This window comes from Balaenoptera physalus (genome assembly GCF_965194825.1).
Source record: "Balaenoptera physalus genome assembly, chromosome: 4".
Lineage (NCBI taxonomy): Eukaryota > Metazoa > Chordata > Mammalia > Artiodactyla > Balaenopteridae > Balaenoptera > Balaenoptera physalus.
The window spans coordinates 86,463,051-86,484,520 of record NC_138891.1 but is presented as its reverse complement, the minus strand read 5'-3'; the positions used below and the strand labels follow the sequence as shown (position 1 = coordinate 86,484,520).

Sequence of the window (21,470 nt, the reverse complement as noted above, 5' to 3'; positions counted from 1 at the left end):
GGCAAAGCTCCATTTTTAATTCTGTGGGCTTTTTTAACCAAGAGTTGCCTGTTTCAAATAATCTTCAAAACTCTGCCCACACAGAAACGTCTCTGTTGACTAAAACTGAGGCAGCTTGTACTTACATACAACTGTATCGATCACTGCTGCCCACTCCTAATCTCCATCTCGGCTTCTTCTCCAGTCCCTTCTGACTGCTATTTCTGTCACTCGATACCCGTATTGCCCTTATTGCCCATGAGCCAGTGCTGACAGAGATGGCCCTTACCCCCACCCTCTCCTAACCTTCCTCATGGAGGCCCTCAATCCACAATTGGTAAAGCCCTTACGGAAGTGATCACTCTGGAACCCCTAATCCATGAAGCTGGCCAGCTCCTTCCCACGGCCCCGCCTCCCATCAGAACTCTGAGAGGCGCCACATTGGCTCATGACCGGGTAAAAGGAAGACTCTCCCGTCACTGGGATCTGCATGAGGGCGTGTGTTATAAACACTCCACAACTGGAACTTAGAATCCCTTTGCTCCCCACAAACAAGGAAATGAAGGTTTACATTGCCAGGTCAGCCCTCAGTTACTTAACTTACAAAATTCCAGCACTACAATATGCAAACTTTTGCTCCTCAAAGTGTAATCCTTGGACCAACATCACCTGGGAACTTATTAGAAACGCACAGGTTCTACCTCAGACCTACTCAATCAGAGTCTGCATTTTAGCAAGATTACCAGATGATTAGAATGTACATTAAAGTCTGACTTTAATAATTCTTTAAAACATCACTTCTAAGGGAAAATGCATTCTGTGTCCTAAAAAATTAACTACTCACGAGTTGAGGGCCAACTACACATAATTCTCTTTTATGAGCCCCTTCAAGAGTAAAAATGATTTCAATTAAAACACAATTATGTGGTAAACTTTCAAGACATATTTATTCTACATATTATATTTAAAACTTCATTCCTAGCTTAATTTTAGCTTTCCTACCTGTTTTACTTTTGTCCTATTTTCCCCATTCATTTCCTCATTTTAAATTTTATGTTGTACTCTTTTAATGCATGTGTGACATAAACTGATAAATAACCTCTACTTATTTTGTGATGAGGGCTTGACACAGCATAAGCCATCTAGTACCAGCTTCAAAGATATCCAGGGTCATTTCTGGATGCTCCAGCAATATACTTAAATACCTATATGTCTGTAGTCAAGCCTTAACTGGTACTCACAGAGGTCATGTCGCTGGCATGACTCCTCTCCCGTTTGTTAAACTCCCCAAGTCCATCCCCTTGCTCTCCCCCTGGCCCAATAATATTATTCAGATGTGCCTTGATAGCTGAATTCTGCAGTGTCAACTCAGCAATTCGTGCCATGATGTCCTTTCTTTGTATTAATGTCTCATTTGTTCTAAGCTGTTGCCCATCTCCCAATACTGGGGGTTCTTCTGAGAGTGCGGGGTTTCTTGATTGCTGAGTGCTTGAACGGGAATTGCAGAGGGGCTGTGAGAGGTTAACAAAAGGAGCCTGGGTTTTGTTCTGCAAATCTTCTCCCATGTGAGAGGCCCTCCACCTCTGAGTAAAGAGATGACTCTCTTCACTTGAATTCTGAATGTCTGTGCCAGTAGGTACAGTCTTCTTTTCCCAATTTTGTTCCTTCTCAATTATTTCCACGGTTGGAGGAATTCGTGGAGCAGGACGAGTTTGAACGGTCCTCCTCAACACTGTAGATAAAATTAAAGCATAATAAACATGTACCGTTTAACCACAGTTGGCACTATAATCATCTCATTAGCCCTCCTTAGTAGTTAGAGAAATATTTCAATAGAAGGATTTGGTTTCTGAATGCCTCATTTATTTTAGCAGAGAACATACCAGCAATACCAGCGCTAACAATCAAGTACAGAGTCTTTTATATTCCTTAGAGCTTTATCGGCATCCTTGTGAAAAACCATCTACCAAGTTCACATTTTAACACATATATTAACTCATATCTGGAAATCTTGGGGGGAGTATAGATACATAATGTAAACTGAGGATGGGCAGGGGAAGCATCCCTGAAGAAGTAAAGTTTTTAAATGATTACATATGTGACAGAAAGTAGAGCAAAGAACATTACAGTCAGAGAGAACAACATATGTGAAGGCCCCAAAATAGGAAACAGCAAAGAAAGGAGGCCAGTCTGGCTGTAGCATAGCAACAAGGCAGAACTGGGAGTATATGAGACCAGAGAGGCATGCAGGGTCATTTCTTGCAGAGCTTTTTAAAGCCATGTTAGAAATTTTATAATTTAATCCAAGAGCAATGAAACCTGGAGGTTTGGGAATGACTCAATTTACATAATTTACATTTCTTAAATGCTGTCGATAATTGGAAGGTCCAGGAATAGAAGTAGGGAGACCAATAAGCAACTGTAGTAGTCAAGAAGAAAGACGATGGTAGCTTTGACTAAGGTATGTTTGCTATAAAGATGGAGAGAAGTAGATACGCTTGAGAAATATTTTGGCAATAAACTGAGAGTGATGAACTGAAAGTAGGGAGTGAGGGAAACGCACAGAGCAAGATGGCATGCACAAGTGAATGGATGGTGATGCCATTTACTGAGATGGAAAAGACAAGGAGAACAGATTTGGTGGAAGGAGGATTATTAAGAATTGTTTTGAACATGCTAAGTTTAAGGTGCCTATATATCCATCCAAGCAGATGAAACATGGGTCAGAAACTCAAGAGACTATCTAGGCTAAGATCCAAAACTGGAGGTCACTGGCATATACTGGGTTGGCCAAAAAGTTCATTTGGGTTTTTCCGTAACATCTTGTGGAAGCCACAAGAACGAGTGAGATTATTTAGAGAGAAAGAATAGAGTGAGAGAAGAAACCAGTAACAAGACACGAAGAACTCAACATTTAGAGTCAGATAAAAGAGGAGAAGCTAGCAAAGCAGACTGAAATGGAGCAGCCAGAAAGATAAAGAAATATTACAAGAATGTGGTTTCAAGGAAACAAAGAGGCAGTGGTTAACTGTGTGTAATATTACTGTAAGACCTAGAAACATAAGGACAGAAAAGTGCACAGTGGAGTTAACAACACATTGGCCACTGGAGCCCTTAGCAAGAGTGATTTAGGTAGAATAACCAATATGGGAGTGAACTGGGGGAATAGATGCTTCTATTTCAAGACTACAGACTGAGCATACATTTATCTCACCTTCTTTAACTGACAGTAAGGAAATATAAACACAAATAAACTCACACCAGTAAAGATAATGGTCTGGGGAGAAGCAGTAGCAAACTAGGTATTTCAACACATTTCTGGAAGACTGAGAGTGGATGGGAAGTGTGTGAAAGAATGAAATTGTGCAGAAGCCACTGTCCAGAATATGTCTATTAATTAAAAGGAAGCTACAGGTAAAGCCAGTTTCTTCTGGGGAGTACTGAAAAGGCTGCAGACTCAAAGCTGACAGGTACAGAGAAAGAGAAAAGTAGGGCTAAACTGGGGAATTACTTGAAAGCTTGTCTTTTATAGTTATGTCAGTCAACCTGTTGCTCACCACTTCCGACACCTATCCTTGAAAACAACAAAAACAGGGTTGGGAAGACCAAATGTGGTAGACCCAATTGAATTTCTGGATCCTGCTTCCATATGCTATAGGAAGCCTGCAGTTAACATCTCATGCCCATATGCACAAAGCAACTACTTAAGACAAAACATACTGGGAAAACAGACCCAGCCTTACCTACATCATAGAGGAGAAAACTTATGCCAACTACCTATACTATTCAACCTAGTCATTTATTCTTAAATATGAATGGACAATAAAGGATGACCAGACATTGAGGAAAGCCAGCAGCACAAAAAAGAAAAGCCAGTATAGATAAATAGAACAGACTAAGAAGAGAAGAAAGAAAATTCAGGTACAGAGGAAAATGCAACAAAATTTTAACTGGTTTCCTCAGAAGAGAGTTTCTGGAAGATACTGCATTCATAATGAGCAGCAATGGAAAAAAGGACAATCAGAAAATAAGAAAGGGTCCTTGCTTGGAAATTAAAAATATGGTTGGTGAAATACAAAAATGTAAAAGTCAGGCTTGAATATAAAGTGAAAAATACTTCCAAAATATAAGAAGGAAGATATAAGACCAAATACATGAGAAAATAATCCAGAAGGTCAACATGTAATTTCCCCAAACTGCAGAAAGTCATGTCTTCTGACAGAAAGGTCCCACGGGTGCCTCACAGTATAATGAGGAAAAAACCCACATTTAGATACACGCTGTGTAATTTCAGAATAAAAATAAAGGGATCCTAAAAGCTTCCACAGAGGAAAAGTAGGTCAAAAATACAAAGAAATAAAATTTCGATATGACATTAGACATCTCGACTGCAACACTGGATACTAAAAGTCAATGGAACAATGCCTTTAATTTCTCAGGAAAAGGGACTAAGGACCTAGAATTCTATTTCTAGCCAAATCATCAATCAAGTATAAGAGAAAAATGACAATATTTTCAGATTTTCAAAAACTCAAAGTTTACCTTCTATATACTCCTTCTGATGACTTCTTTCAGAAAATTGAGGGAGAAAACCAAAAAAGAGGAAGAAATGGAATCTAGGACGCAGTGGATCCAAACCAAAAGTGTGATAACAGGGACTTCCCTGGTGGTCCAGTGGTTAAAAATCTACCTTCCAATGCAGGGGACGCAGGTTCAATCCCTGGTGGGGGAACTAAGATCCCACATGCTGTGGGGCAACTAAGCCCACGTGCTGCAACTACTGAGCACGCAAGCCACAACTAGAGAACCTGTGTGCTACAACTACAGAGCCCCTACGCTCTGGAGCCTGTGCACCACAACTCGAGAAAAGTCCACATGCCGCAACGAAAGATCCCGCGTGCCACAACGAAGATCCTGTGTGCCACAACTAAGACCTGACGCAGCCAAAAATAAAATAAATAAATAAATATTTTTTAAAAAAGTGTGATAACAGCAAGTCCCAGGATAAGAGCTGTGCAACAGGCCCAGAAAGCAATCCGTTGAGACTGGAACAGAGGTTGGGGGGCTCTGAGAAGGTATCTCTGGTGTGAAAGTGGAATGACTAAAGGACGTGCAAATGAAATGGGTGAAAGCACATTATACTTTTGTCAACAAGATGGTAAAAGCAATTTGAATCTTCAGGCAAAATAAAAACAGAACAAGAAAATCACAGTATAAACACAGAGTAAACATTCTGAGCAAATGATGAAGTGAAATAAGAATTCACCTTGATCTTCATACTATGAACTTTTTCCTTTTGTGTGGCACAAGGACTGATAGTAACAATGGACCCAAAAAGAAAATGTAATTGTTATTTGTTTTCAATGTCAGTATCCATCTATAGATGAGACAGAGAAGACATAATTGTAATGGAACATTGTAAATGTTATCAAACTTGATACTACCAAAGGAAAGGTAAAGGTGACTGAAGATGGGAGGTGGAAACAAAGGAGAGGAAGAAGGAAGGGAGGGGAGTTAGTGTTCTCCTCTCATAGCAGAAAGCTAATAGATACTACCTGAAATTAATGAAAAAGAAATAGAAAGCATTTAAAGTCATAAAGTTCTGCAACAGAAGAATTAAAAATAAAAATATAATTATCCAAATTAGATAGAGAAGAGAGGCAGGTGTTAAGATGAATTAAACCCTCTTCTTTAATAAGGGAGAGTCTAGAATGATTGTGTAAAGTTGATATTTCAAGAAAAGAGATGTAAAAATATTTTATGTTAATTATTAAGACCACCATCAGATAAACAGAAATCAAACTGGGATAAAAATAACTGCCTCTTGAGGTAGGCCTAGAGGTAGAGGAGGAGATCTTTCTATGTGCTTTTTTTAACCACCTGCAAATATGAATTAAATTAATACTTTAAAAAGTGAATGGGAGATAAGAAAGTGAAAACAGCATATGTATTCCACTCTTTCAAGAAGCATGGTTAAAAAAGAAAGTAGAAATTGATTAGTAGCTAAAGGAAAGTATTTATGATGGGAAATTCTAGAACAACACTGTCCAATATGGTAGCCTCTGGTTATATGTGACTATTCATATTCAAACTTTAATTAAAATTAAATAAAATTTAAAATTCAGTTCCATCAGTCACAGTAGCTACATTTCAGGTTCTCAGCAGTCCCATAAGGCTAATAGTGGCTACCATATTAAATGGGGGAGATATAGAACATTTTTTATCATCACAGAAAGTTCTATTGAACAGTTGTTCTAGAGCATAACGGAACACTGATGATGCACCCTATGTACCTCTCATCTCTGTCTGCATGTTCAGTTTAACTGAACTCTTTACATGTGAGCATTCCAAAGAAAATGCTGAAAAGTATGCTAATAAAACTTCACCAATTCAGAATACATATTCCAAAGTAGTTCTATCTGCACACTGTAAAAGAAATATGCAGTATAATTTTCAATGCAGAACCTGCTGAAGATGCTAACAAAATGTTGTCTAGAGCAATCCTGAACTGCTGAATAATTTGCTTTAATGAAGAGTTAATATATTTGCAGAGTAAAAATATTTATTATAATTATTTCTTTAAAAGGATTTCAAGCTACCTTATTATCACCAATGAAAAATAATTTACAATATCTCATAACAGATCATTAGGCAAGCCCATTAATAACATGCAAACATTTGAAAAATTACTTTAAGGAATGAAAAGCTAACTTGAACAGAAATCAGAATTGAAATTATATTTCATAAATCTAGCCAATGTTAATAATACTTACTAGACCTCTAAAGAGGAAATATCAAATCACAGAAGTGTAGAGCTGGAAGGACATTAAAGAGAAAGGAAAAGACTCTCATTTGAGAGACAGGAAAACTAAAGTCCAGGAGAGGTATCTTAGCCCCATGACGCACAGCTAGTCACCGGACCGGCAGGCCAAGACTCCAGCACTTTTAACCCTCAGCCTAGCGCTGTCCCCCTGCACCACACAGATCTGACAAACTCTACATCTGCATTGTAAATGCCAAAACAAATTTTATAACAGCAAGGATTTGTCATTTTCTTTAACCTCTTATGGTCTTTTCATGTCCTCTAAGGGAAACGAAGTGCAGAAAATCTGACAAATTCTGTATGTCCTAATGACAATAAAAATTATTCTTCTGTTCCTCTACATAAAAATATAAACACTCTTTTTAAAGAAAGAAAAATTTAGGCAAATCAGGGCTGAATAACATTTTTCTAAAAACTTTGGAGGAACGTCTAATGTAGTTATTTTGATTGAAGAACTCTTCTGAAAATGAAATGAAAGCTACAGCTCCAGAAAAATGTACATGTGGACAAATAAACATAATTTTCCAAACAGTGAAGGAGTCCATGGAACATCATGGGCTCCAAGTTTTAAGAACCTATGAGCTAAGGATTAATAATACATTTTTAATATTTTATTCAAAGTTCTCTTTATATGTGCTGCAAAAGTAATTCTAAAGCTACTTTTAATTATACATAGGCTTTCATTTCCTTGGTTAAACTTTCCTTACTCTCCGGAGTACAATCTCCCCTTGTTTCTTACCCCTTCCTGTGCCCCTGGACCATAGACACAAATGGTATTCCCCTTACTCTGCATTTCATTGCTCAGGACTTTGGTCCTTTGATCTGAGTTTAATTAATATTTACAATGTCTGATGGAACAGATACATAATGAAATTCCCTGTCACATTTCACCATAGGTATAATACACATGATATAAACCACCCTGAAAGACCCGCCTTCAGCTTAAAGATTAGGTATGGTAATCAGTATCTTTTAAAATTCTGTTTATCAGGGAAAAATGAACACAATATTTTACATATATGAAGCATAAAAAAACAGCTGCCTTATAGCTTTAGAAGAAGCCTGCTTACCATCCTGCAAAGGAGAGAATTCTGAGTTGCTTTTCTGCCTGGGCGGTGTTAACAATACTGCTGGCTCACATACGTGCCCTGGAAAACTGCTGGCCAGACTCCCACTTTCTGGAGGGTTTGGCACCTGAGACAGTTTAACAGGCAAATCTTCCTGTGGGAATTCAACCACATCTTCCCCTCTGAACATCAATGGCACGGAGACATTAGCATTTACAGCTGGACCCTCTGAAGAAGATGAGAGGCTATGAGTACTCAAAGGAATTATGAGCGCATTTCAGGTGTTTATACTTAGATGCATTTCCGCAGAGGGGAAAAATCACGGGGCCTCCGGAGCCTTCACTTTCTAGTCCATATCCTCATTTGGCAGTCACTCACAGGCAAAGCTCCTGGGGGGCCAGCACTGGGAAGGAGTGGCTGTTTTTGGGAAAAGCACTGCCCTTGAAGACCTGCCCTCACCATCGAGTTTATCTCATGCAAGTTAAATTTTAGAGTCAGCCACTTCTTAGAATCCCTTCTAAGAAAATGCGCCTAAATACATAAAACTCTTTCCACACAGAGACACTCATCAAAATATTACTTAGAAGTAAAAAATCCTACATGTCCTATTCAGCCTATGGCATATAATGATGGCACATGAGGTGAAAAAAAGGTTTTCAAAGCATCACCACAAATGAACTAAAGTTAGGAATTTCTGAAAGTCAGTATTTTTTTTTCTTTCCATGACCATCTCTTCCTCTTCCGAACCTGGGGCACCATAATGAAAGGTGCTGGTACTAAATTCCCACATGTCTAGGAAGCTAGTTCTTCTACTTTCTATTTCTGTGACTTTGGTAAGTTACCAACACTTTCTCTAAGCCTTAGTTTTCTCATCTAAAAAATGGGGGTAACAATGACACCTACCTCATAAGACTGAGTGAAGAACTCTTGAAAATTAAATGAAAGCTATATTATGAGGATTAAACGAGATAATACATGTAAAACACTGTGAAAGTACTTGGCATAGAGCAAGTATCCAATAAATATTAGCTGGAAGTAGCAGTGGCAAATGTAATAGTGTTAATGCTGTTTACACATAAACAGCCAATAACTACGTACAAGTTTAGTTTTGTTTTCTCTATAAGTATTTTAATCCCAATCTGGGATAATAAGGTTATTCCACTCACCTGGACTGTCCATATTTCTACTTGTGGCTCCCCTTTCTAATGCCTGACTTTCTTTGTTATTTATCACAGGACAGTTCTTAATGGCATGTGTGAGTGATATAAGCTGCTCATCTGTTGTGATCATGTACTGCTGAAGTCTTGCCTAGAGAAAAATGAACAAAATAATATCATTGGCATATCAGACAACAAATCATCACCTAGGTATGTATAACTATATCATTTCAGACTTTCAAATACTAAAACAATGCATTCATTAAAACATATAATCATAAATATTTTTAAAATTCCATGATAGAAGAATGGTCTAATAAATCATGGAATATTATTAATTAAAAAATACACTGCTACAACAATAAGAATTACCTTTTCATAGGGCTTTCAATTTACAAAATCTCTTTATATAGATGATACACTACTGACTCTGGAGCTACCCCGAGAGATACATCAAGTGGAGGAAACTCAACAGAATATTATATAGGCATTTAAACTGATAAACATGAGCATTATAAAAATTTATGGTAATGTATATAAAATAGTGTTAAGAGACTATATATATATATATATATAAATATACATATACACACCACATATGTATATATATATGTATATATATTACAGTTGACACTTGAACACGGGAATTAGGGGCATCGACCCTCTGCACAGTGAAAATTCATGTATAACTTTACAATTGGCCCTCCATATTCGAGGTTCTGCATCTGTGGATTCAACCAACCACAGACTGTGTAGTACTGTAGTACATATTTATTGAAAAAAATTCACGTATAAGTGAACCAGCACAGTTCAAACTAGTGTTGTTCAAGGGCCAATGGTATATACACAAACAGACATAGATATCTCCAAGATGAACAGACATTAGATAAAAATCAGATGTGGTCAGAAGTCAGAAATATTATTAGTAGGACTGCTGAATGAAGTATACTAAACATTTTTATATCCGCCCAAATTTTTCCCAAATTCCACACTCATGGATCTAGTGGCCTACTCAGCATCTCCACCAGGAACTCACATAGGCTTTTCAAACTTAAAATACACAAAACTAAACTCCTCCTGAACATCCCCACATCATCAATAACAACTCCATCCTTCTAACTGCTCAGGCCAAAACTCTGACTCTTCTCTCGCATCTTCCCCTTCACCCCATATCCTACCCATTGGCACATTCTACTGGTTGACTTCAAAATATATTAAGGGGCTTCCCTGGTGGCACAGTGGTTAAGAATCCACCTGCCAATGCGAGGGACATTGCCTACTAGCTTAAAGTGTTTACAGATTCAACATCAGGTCAAGATACATTCCTTCTGATGATGTCATATCTTCGTGAGGCTGAGTTTTCATTAGTTGCTGTGCTAAAAAGCAACACTGCATAAAAATGATTGTGGAATAGGAAATAAGATTGATGGTGTCCAATATGATTCCAATCTATGAGAAGCTGTACAATGCTTCATGTACAACACGTATACATATTCCATTAGTAAATAACTGTGGCTATTTAATCATGATAAAAATAAGACTTTTTCAATCAATTTACATGTATTATTTTTTTCACACAGCACCCAAGCTGTAAAGACATAAATGTTTATTAAGTTGTTTGAACCTAACTACTTAATAAATGGAACTGTTGGGTATTTCTTTGGTCTAGGAGTGTCCTGAGGCACTAAGGGCTTGAATGGAGCTAGGGCAGTGATCTCTGATCTAATCTCAACACAACAGCCTAGAGTGATTCTCTTAAAACTTAACTCAGATCACATCTCTTCTCCATCCAAAACCCTTCAGTGGTTTCCCATCTCATTCAGAACAAAAGCCCAAGTCCTCACTCAGCCTGCAGGGCCCCATGTGATCTGGCATCCCTGCTCTTGTCTCCTCCTGCGCTCCCTCTCCCACATCCCACTCCTGCCACCCTGGTCTCCTTGATGGCTTTGAGCTCAATAGCCAAGCTCCCACCTCAGGACCTTTACCCTTTCTGTTCCTCTGCCTCGAGTGCTCTTCCCTCAGCTATCAGCATGCTCGCTTCCTCACCTCCTTCAGGCCTTTGCTCAATGTCACCTCCTCAGACAGACATGGCCCATCCCATTTATACCTTCCCACCTTGGGCACTTCCTATGCCTCTTACCTGCTTTATTTTTCTTTATAGTACATAATAACCATCTAACTTACAATATACTTCACTATTTGGGGGGTGTGTTTATTTAGAATATAAGCTCCTTGAGGGCCAAGATTTTTTTTTTCGTTCACTACTGTATTTCCTGCACCTAGAACGGTTCCAGGCCCACAGTAAGTGCTCAATAAAGATTTGTTGAACGTATTAGTATACTTTAAAAGTGTACTATCTTCCTAAGAGAACTGAAAATATATGTTCACACAAATACTTGTACATGAATGTCCATAGCAGCATTATTAATTCATTACACACAAAAAGTGGAAACAACTCAAACATCCTTCAACTGATGAATGGATAAGCAAAATGTGGTAGAGCATATAATATGTAGAATATTATTGGGCAATAAAGAGGAATGTAGTACTGATACACGTGACAACATGGATGAACCCTGAAAACACTATGCTGTGTGAAAGAAGCCAGACACCAAACACCACATATTGCATGATTCCACTTATATAAAATATCCAGATTAGGCAAATCTATAAAAACATAAAGTATATTTGTGGTTACCAGGGGTTGAGGGGAGGAAAGAATGGAGAGTGAATGCTAATGAGTATGGGGTTTCTCTTCGGGTTAATGAAAATACTCTGCACTTAGCTAATGGTGCTGGTACACAACTCCATGAATATACTAAGAAACCACTGAACTGCACACTTTAAAAGGGTGAGTTAAATGGTATGTGAACTATATATCAATAAAAAAAATTACGTCTTATATCTAATGTCCACTGACACAAACATAACTTGTTTACTAACTACTTATTTTCTAATCTCTTTTGGCTGTTAAGTAAAAGTAATAATGACCACTATTTGAGAACAAAAAGATGAATAAACATACTGAAGATACTATAAACAACTTTAAACAGCATGTTATAGGAGGGTTCCTCAAAGGGTATCCTCTGCTGTTTTGAAATGAAAAGTAGCTATCAGAACTCATTTCATAACTCATTTCACGTTTTGGATAAACTATTATAATGTTGGTAGTTATCATTTAAATGTAGATTCTGTCTTCCCCAATAAATAGTAAGTTTCTTAAAGATAGTAGACTTATTCTACACTATTTGTAGTCCAAGTTTCTACTATAGTACCTCCAATATAATAAATGTTCCATAAAAGTTACTCTTGATGATAATAAAGAAGCACTAAGTAATCATGCCAGCACAACTAAATCAAAGGCAAAGAAGAGAATCTCATACATCTGTAAAGAGGCTTTATACTACTAAACACAGAAAAGTTTGGGATCTCATCTAAGTACCTGGGTAGCAGTATTTTCTTCTCTAAGGAGAAGAATTTCAGCTGTCAGAGCATCAATCAGCTCTCGATGTTCGCCTAATGCTTGTTCCAGTTGCTGCCTTGTCTCTACTTCTTTACGCAGTTGGAGCTCACTCTACAAAAAAAAATGTCAAATAAACTCCCATCCACAGCATCACATGTTGAAAACTAAAAGTTTCTACTCAAAGCTGTCAAAGAAGAGAATACTTACAAAATATATATTATGTGACAGTAATGACAATTAAATATTTTTATTAAAAGGTTTATAGTTGATTATAATGTGCTGCTTTATCCTCTTCCCTTCTTTAAATATAACACAATGAACAGAATGGTATACAGAATTAAACAACTACAATTTTTATAGAAGAGAGTGGAAGGAAGTACATATACATGTTGCTTGAATGTATGTAGGCCATCTCCAGAAGGACACACTGGTATCTGGTAATGATAGTTGGCTACAAGGAAGGAAACAGGTTAAATGGAAGTTAGGAGTGGGAATTAGGTTTTTCATCGTATATTCTCCTGTATCTTTGAATTTCATACCATGTAAATGTATCACCAATTCAAAAATTAAGTTTATTAAAATATAATTAAAAATAAAAAACAGATTTAAATGATTTAGCTTTGTAAAGCAAGTGATTAACTAAAAAGTACAGGCTTCTAAGCCTGTAATACGTTCAGAGAGCCAAAAGTACATTCCTAGAGATTCCTAACTACCGGGTAGAAGAATGTTAAGACTATCACAAGTCTGACAGTATACTAAATCTTTAAAAAGCAAATTTAGATAGATCTCTACAAGATGGTGGAGTAGAAGGACCTGAGCTCACCTCCTCTCATGAAAACACCAAAATCACAACTAACTACTAAACAACCATTGACAAAAAAGGACTGGAACCTACCAAAAAAGATCTTCTACTTCCAAAGGCAAATAAGAATTCACGAGATGGTAGGAGGGGCACATTCACGACACAGTCAGATCCCATACCTGCTGGGTGGGCAACCCACAAACTGGAAAATAATTATATTGCAGAAGTACTCCCACAGGAGTGAGAGTTCTGGGCCCGTGTCAGGCTCCCTGGTCTGGGGGTCTGGCACTGGGAGGAGGAACCCCCCCAGAACATTTGGCTTTGAAAACCAGGGGGGCTTGATCACAGGAACTCCACAGGACTGGGGGAAACAGAAACGCCACTCTTGGAGTGTGCACACAAGGTCTTGTGTACACCAGGACCCAGGGGAAAAAGCAGTGACTGCAGAGGAGCCTGTGCCGGACCTACCTGCTGGTCTTGGAGGGTCTCCTGGGAAGGTGGGGGTGGCTGTGCCTCACTGTGGGGACAAGGACAAGGACACTGGTGGCAGAGGTATTGGGTAATCATTGGTGTGAGCTGTCCTGGAGGCTGCCATTTTGATGCCAAGACCTGGCCCCACCCAACAGCCTGAAGGCTCCAGTGATGGGACGCCTCAGGCCAAACAACCCACAGGGCAGGAACACAGCCTGACCCATCAGCAGACAGGCTGCTTAAAGTCTTCCTGAGCCCACAGCCACCTCTAAACACACCCCTTGACACAGCCCTGTCCACAAGAGAGACAAGACCCAGCTCCACCCACCAGTGGGCAGCACCAGTCCCTCCCACCAGGAAGCCTGCTCAAGCCTCTTAGATCAGCTTCATCCACCAGGAGACAGACACGAGAAGCAAGACAAACTATAATCCTGCAGCCTGTGGGACTGCAAACACAGAAAGTTAGACAAAATGAGACAACAGAGGATTATGTTTCAGACAAAGGAACAACATAAAACCCCAGAACAACTAAGTGAAGTGGAGATAGGCAGTCTACCTGAAAAAGAATTCAGAGTAATGATAGTAAAAATGATCCAAGATCTCGGAAAAAGAATGGATGCACAGATTGAGAAGATACAAGGAATGTTGAAGGGCTACAAGATATAAAGAACAAACAAAAAGAGATAAAGAATGCAATAACTGATATGAAAAATACACTAGAAGGAATCCACAGCAGAATAAATGAGGCAGAAGAACGGATAAGTGAGCTGGAAGACAGAATGGTGGAAATCACTGCCGCAGAACAGAATAAAGAAAAAAGAATGAAAAGAATGGGGACAGCCTAAGAGACTTCTGGGACAACATTAAACTCACCAACATTTGCATTTTAGGAGTCCCAGAAGGAGAAGAGAGACAGAAAGGGCCTGAGAAAATATGTGAAGAGATAATAGCCAAAAACTTCCCTAACATGGGAAAGGAAACAGTCATCCAAGTCCAGGAAGCGCAGAGAGTCTCATACAGGATAAACCCAAGGAGGAACATGCCAAGACACATATTAACACATTACTGACCAGGGGATTTTTGCAGAAACTAACACTGGCGGCCGGCAATTTGTTATGTAAGTGAATATGGAAACACTCGCATTTGAGTAAATACTGACAACTTTTTTTTGCACTTAATGTATTTATTTGAAACTTTGTACATGTCTTACTAAAGCATTCTAATATTTTGTTAGAGTGTGATAGGCAGTATAGCAGGCACCTCTGTGCAGGGGAACAGAACATCTATTACAAACATACTGTGTTTCATTGTGCTTTCCCCTGAAAGAACAGATGCTACACTTTCTGGCAGCACTTTTTTTTAGTCCTGTGGGTATTATTTCCTCTAGAATATGTTTTTATTTTACCTGATAGTTGACAAGGTGGATCTTTGCAGGGGGCTCTTTTAGAAACGCCACAAGAAGGACCAGGTGCAGGACTACCACTACATTCACCAGAATGGTCCTTCTCTAGCTAATAAAAGTTACTTGTAGGTCATTTTATTCTGTGCATTAAGGCTACAGTAAATTTTAAATACATTGAATAAACCGCAATTACTCAAAAGAAACCCAGTTTCTTATACCATTTTCGAGTTTTCCAGAGGACACTGAAGTTTGACAGATTTGATCAGACTGATCAACTCCTTTCATATATTTATTATACTCTATATACAAGTGGGCTTAGTTATCTGATGGCCAGTCCTCCTGTCTTCTTTTCCTGTAGATGCTATGGGGGCATCATGAATAGTTGTCACCATGCGGACTAGCCTCTTGTCTTTCCATATAAGAAGAATCACTTCTCTCTTCTGTAAGAATGTCATTTCTTCCCTCTGTAGATTTTTAGATTTCGCCTTTAATTGGTTTAATAGACCACGATTCTCTCTTATAGTCCCACAAACTCTGGTTTTATTTTTCAACAATATTTCAGATGTGGACACAGTTGTAATAACTGTCTTTGTAAATATGGTGCCATGAACCAAGATAAGGTTGTAGGACCAATAATATTGTTTCTTGCAGTTTCTTTCCTTCACCCATGTAAATCTCAAGGCTGCATGTGTATCCAGTTTCACTTTCGCTAACCATCCTGACCAAAATTCCATATTTTGTAAGTTTTCTGGGATTATAGGTTTCGAATCTGAGTCGTCCTCTCCACTTTATCACTGCCTCCTCAAGTGATAGCTCTTGTTTGGGTACACAGATCGATTCAAATTTTGGTAGAAAATAATCCAAAAGAGATTTAACTTTTGAAATTCTGTCTGCAGGACGTGGAGTTTCCAAGTTATCATTAAAGTGAAGAAATGTCATTATTTGTTCAAACCTTCTTCTTGTCATAATCTTTGGAAAGATAGGTGTTTCAAGTAAGGGATTAGTCGACCAATATTCTTTCCAGTGTGACTTTCTTATTTGTTCCATCAAAACTATTAATCCAAGAAACTTCTTCATGTCACCATTGCTTACGTCAGCCCATTTTAATGCTTTATCATATTTTTTATATGATTTTTCATTCTGTTGGTGATACAAGTTTGTTTGAGAAGCGACCAACTCGAAAAAGTCGTTACCAAAAATTAATTCTGCTATTTCACTAACACTTTGTGGGTTATTACATTCAATAGTTACAGCTGACACACCCGTAAAGTCTTCTAATTTTTGTGAAATGTTGCCTTCAACCCACTCTTCTGTAGAAGCAAAGAAGCACTCTCCAGCACTGTGAGTTTCATTTTCACTTTCTGTATCAGAATCAATCACTAAGGTTTTTTGTCTTTTTCTTGGTCTAATAATCTTCTGAATCAGAACTATATTATGAAGAACTATCATCTTCTGAGACACTAGTATATATGTCATTAGGACAATCAGAGAAAGTATCTGCATAAAATTCACCGAAAAATTCTTCTTCACTCAAAATTTCATGATGCATAATTTTTGAAGATTTTACGATAATAAACTTGCATTATAATTTACAGAAGGTTGGAATAAAAACCTAATGGAGCAAAACGTGAATGATAATGACAATCACAAGTTGTATAATGAACCGTTGATCAATTTTAAGCCCTAACAACTTCACACAGTGATATTAATTGTATCACTTTCTAAAAACGTACTGATACGTCTCTGGTCAATAACATTCAAGTAACAAAAGATGTATTAATACATCTCTGGTCAATAAGTTGTTAATCAAATTGACAAAAATTAAAGACAGAGAAAATATTAAAAGCAACAAGGGAAAAGCAACAAATAACATACAAGGGAATCCCCATAAGGTTATCAGCTGATTTTTCAGCAGAAACTCTGAGGCCAGAAGGGAGTGGCAAGATATATTTAAAGTGATAAAAGGGAAAAACCTACCCCCAAGAATACTCTACCCAGCAAGGCTCTCATTCCAATTCGATGGAGAAATCAAAAGGTTTACAGACAAGCAAAAGTTAAGAGAATTCAGCACCATCAAACCAGCTTTACAACAAATGCTAAAGGAACTTCTCTAGGGGCAAAAGAAAAGTCCATGACAAGAAATGAGAAAATTGCAAATGGAAAAATTAACTGGTAAATGCAAACATACAGTAAAGGTAGGAAATCATCCATACACAAATATGATATCAAAATCAACAATCGTGAGGACAGTACAAATGCAGGATACTGGAAATGCATTTGAAATTAAGAGACCAGCAACTTAAAACAATCTTGTATATATATAGACTGCTATATCAAAACCTCATGATAACCACAAACCAAAAATCTACAATAGATATACAGACAAAAAAGGAAAAGGAATCCAAATACAACATTAAAGATAATCAAATCACAAGAAAAGAGAACAAAAGAGGAAGGGAAGAAAAAAGACCTATGAAAACAATCCCAAAATAATTAACAAAATGGCTATAAGAAAATACATATTGGTAATTATCTTAAATGTAAATGGATTAAAGGCTCCAACCAAAAGACACAGACTGGCTGAATGGATACAGAAACAAGACCCATATATATACTGTCTACAACAGACCCACTTCAGACCTAGGGACACATACAGACTGAAAGATATTCCACGCAAATGGAAATTAAAACAAAGCTGGAGTAGCAATATTCATATCAGACAAAATAGACTTTAAAATAAAGACTGTTACCAGAGACAAAGAAGGACACTACATAATGATCAAGGGATCAATCCAAGAAGAAGATATAACAATTGTAAATATACATGCACCCAGCATAGGAGCACCTCAGTATATAAGGCAAATGCTAACAGCCATAAAAGGAGAAATCTACAGAAACACAATAAGAGTGGGGGACTTTAACACTCCACTTACATCAGTGGACAGATCATCCAGACAGAAAGTCAATGAGGAAACACAGGCCTTAAATTACACATTATACCAAATGTACTTAATTGATATTTATAGAACACTCCACCCGAAAGAAGCAGAATACACATTCTTCCCAAGTACACACAGAACATGCTTCAGGATAGATCACACAGTGGGTCATAAAGAAAGCCTCAATAATCTAAGAAAACGGAAAACATATCAAGCATCTTTTCTAACCACAACACTATGAGATTAGAAATCAACTACGAGAAAAAAACTGTAAAAACCACAAACACAAGAGAGTGGCATGGACATATATACACTACCAAATGTAAAATAGATAGCTAGTGGGAAGCAGCCACATAGCACAGGGAGATCAGATCGGTGCTTTGTGTCCAACTAGAGGGGTGGGATAGGGAGGGCGGGAGGGCGATGCAAGAGAGAGGAGATATAGGGATATATGTATACATATAGCTGATTCACTTTGTTATACAGCAGAAACTAACACACCATTGTAAAGCAATTATACTCCAATAAAGATGTTAAAAAAAAAAAAGACATGCCACCTTTTTGATCTATGTACTCAACCAGCAAACAAAAACATGAGAGGTACATTCATCAAGCTGATAGGCTTCTGCAGTATCTCTTCAAGCCAGTAGGATCTGTGCCCTGCAGAACAATGTAGTCAGTATGTCTATAGGCCCTGATAAGCTTGAAAAATTATCCATACATTTTCTGCATACGAGACTAACCAGAGCCGAGGGGAAAATCATGTCCTTACTTTGGTATTATCTGTCTGATGAGTTTAAATGGGAAAAATGCTTTTCAATTTTTTCCATAGTCATTGAAACTGATATTTTAATCTAAATAGTAACCTTAACATCAGTGTGACATTCCAGAGCTACTCTCTCATGTAGTTTTAATTTTCCCCCCACTTTGGAGAAATGACCTTGCACTACTGTGTTAAAAAGCAAATAGCTGCTTCAATATTTACATCAAAGGGTTTGTTCAATACATTTCAGTATAATAATTACAAACAAGAAGAGAATGCAATTTTGCATATCATAAGTGTCTTCTGAAAGTCACTAAAAATCCTATATCAATCTGGACACTGATTATGTCCATTGTCTCTTTTATGTAATATTTAATTTATTTTCACGGAAATGCCTCAGGTGAATACAACTCTTTCCAGCTTTAGGTTTGTATTTTGGGAAATAATTCACAGACTTCAATGCTTCCAACTTTGTTAGATTTATTGTCATGGCAGCGCCAAACATCTTTTTCTGATACTTGCTTACACATAGAGACTCAATGGGCCAAGTGATGAGAAGCAGAAGTTTAGTGCAGGTGCTTGTCCTAGTTTACACATATTTGGTATCCAACTCCTGGTAATAATGTTTACTTGCATGATGCATTATTGTTTTCAGAGAGCTGCCATATCCATTTCTCTTTGTTACAGACTTGTGGCTGTAATTTCTGAATCACTCCAAAAGGTGTCCTGCTTGAGAACGTGTGCACTATCACTCCTGCTAGAACTGCATATCTTTGGACAGTGTTATTGCTTCTAGGTAAAATAATAGGGAGAGGAGATATGTTCAGGTGTAAGAACTGAGGAAATATGTTTCACTTAACAAAGATCTCATCAGCAGTCCAGTGGAAATCAGTGATTACATTTAGTGAAAAGTTCTTCCCCAGGTGGAGCTTCTGGACCTAATGAAGGTGGAGGTATTTTTCACTCCTTGCTTTTTCTCAGAGAAAGCAGAACCATTATTCCTTGCAATGATGTGGGGAAAGAATAGTGGGAGCTCTGCTCTCCTACAATGAGTCCGCCATGCAGAACCTGGGTAGGTTCAGTATGTTAATCTATTGTGTCATTCCTTTGTTGAGGACAGGTCAAGGATTTCCCTTTGCCTGCAGAGTAAGTAATATTTATGGTTCTTCGCATGGCCCATAAAAAAATCCTAAAGATGCTACCAGAAAACTACTAGAGCAATCAATGAATTCGGTAAAGTTGCAGAATACAAAATTAATACACAGAAATCTGTTGCACTTCTATACACTAACAACAAAAAATCAGCAAGAGAAATTAAGGAAACAATCCCATTTACTATCATATCAAAAAGAATAAAATACCTAGTAATAAACCTACCTAAGCAAAAGACCTGTACTCCTAAAACTATAAGATGCTGATGAAAGAAATCGAAGATGACACAAACAGATGAAAAGATATACCATGTTCTTGGGTTGGAAGAATCAATATTGTCAAAATGACTACACTACCCAAGGTAATCTACCGATTCAATGCAATCCCTATCGAATTACCAATGGCATTTTTTGCAGATCTAGAACAAAAAAAAATCTTAAAGTTTGCATGGAAACACAAAAGACCCTGAATAGCTAAAGCAATCTTGACAAAGAAAAATGGAGCTTGAGGAATCAGGCTCCCTGACTTCAGACTATACTATAAAGCTACAGTAATCAAAACAGTATGGTACTGGCACAAAGATAGACTTATAGATCAATGGAACAGGATAGAAAGCCCAGAAATATACCCACACACCCATGGTCAATCGATCTATGACAAAGGAAGCAAGATTATACAGTGGAGAAAAGATAGTCTCTTCAATAAGTGGTGCTGGGAAAACTGGACAGCTACATGTAAAAGAATGAAATTAGAACATTCTCTAACAGCATATACAAAAATAAATTCAAAATCGATTAGAGACCTAAATGTAAAACCGGATACTATAAAACTCTTAGAGGAAAACATAGGCAGAACAGTATTTGACATAAATCCCAGCAATATCTCTTTGGATCCATCTCCTAGAGTAATGAAAATAAAAACAAACAAATGGGATCTAATTAAATTTAAAAGCTTTTGCACAGCAAAGAAAACCATAAGCAAAACAAAAAGGCAACCCTCTGAATGGGAGAAAATATTTGCAAATGATGTGACCAACAAGGGATTAATCTCCAAAATGTATTATATAAACAGCTCATGCAGGTCAATATCAAAAAAACAAACAACCCAATCAGAAAATGGGCAGAAGACCTAAATAGACATTTCTCCAAAGAAGACATACAGATGGCCAAAAAGCACAAGATGCTCAACATCGCTAATTATTAGAGAAATGTAAATCAAAACTATAATGAGGTATCACCTCACACTTATCAGAACGGCCATCATCAAAAAGTCTACAAACAATAAATACTGTAAAGGGTGTGCAGAAAAGTGAACCCTCCTACACTGTTGGTGGGAATGTAATTTGGTATGGCCACTACAGAGAACAGTATGGAGGTTCTTTAAAAAACTAAAAAGAGAGTCACCAGATGATCCAGCAAGCCCATTCCTGGGCATATATCCAGAGAAAACCAT

At 37.7% G+C, this 21,470-nt stretch overlaps 1 protein-coding gene across 9 annotated transcripts in view; it reads right to left on the bottom strand.

The window, feature by feature from the left end:
• SPICE1 (spindle and centriole associated protein 1) overlaps positions 1-21,470 on the bottom strand; it is a 178,664-nt gene that overhangs the window by 5,914 nt on the left and 151,280 nt on the right. For 7 of the 9 annotated variants that reach the window (XM_082460167.1, XM_082460168.1, XM_082460165.1 and 4 more), the window contains 4 exons: positions 12,469-12,600; positions 9,036-9,177; positions 7,873-8,097; positions 1,221-1,711 (listed from right to left, as the gene is read on the bottom strand). In XM_082460167.1, the coding sequence (XP_082316293.1) occupies positions 1,221-1,711; positions 7,873-8,097; positions 9,036-9,177; positions 12,469-12,600 (990 nt within the window). The remainder of the gene's footprint in view (positions 1-1,220; positions 1,712-7,872; positions 8,098-9,035; positions 9,178-12,468; positions 12,601-21,470) is intronic. The other 2 variants (XM_082460172.1, XM_082460173.1) reach the window with 2 other exon arrangements.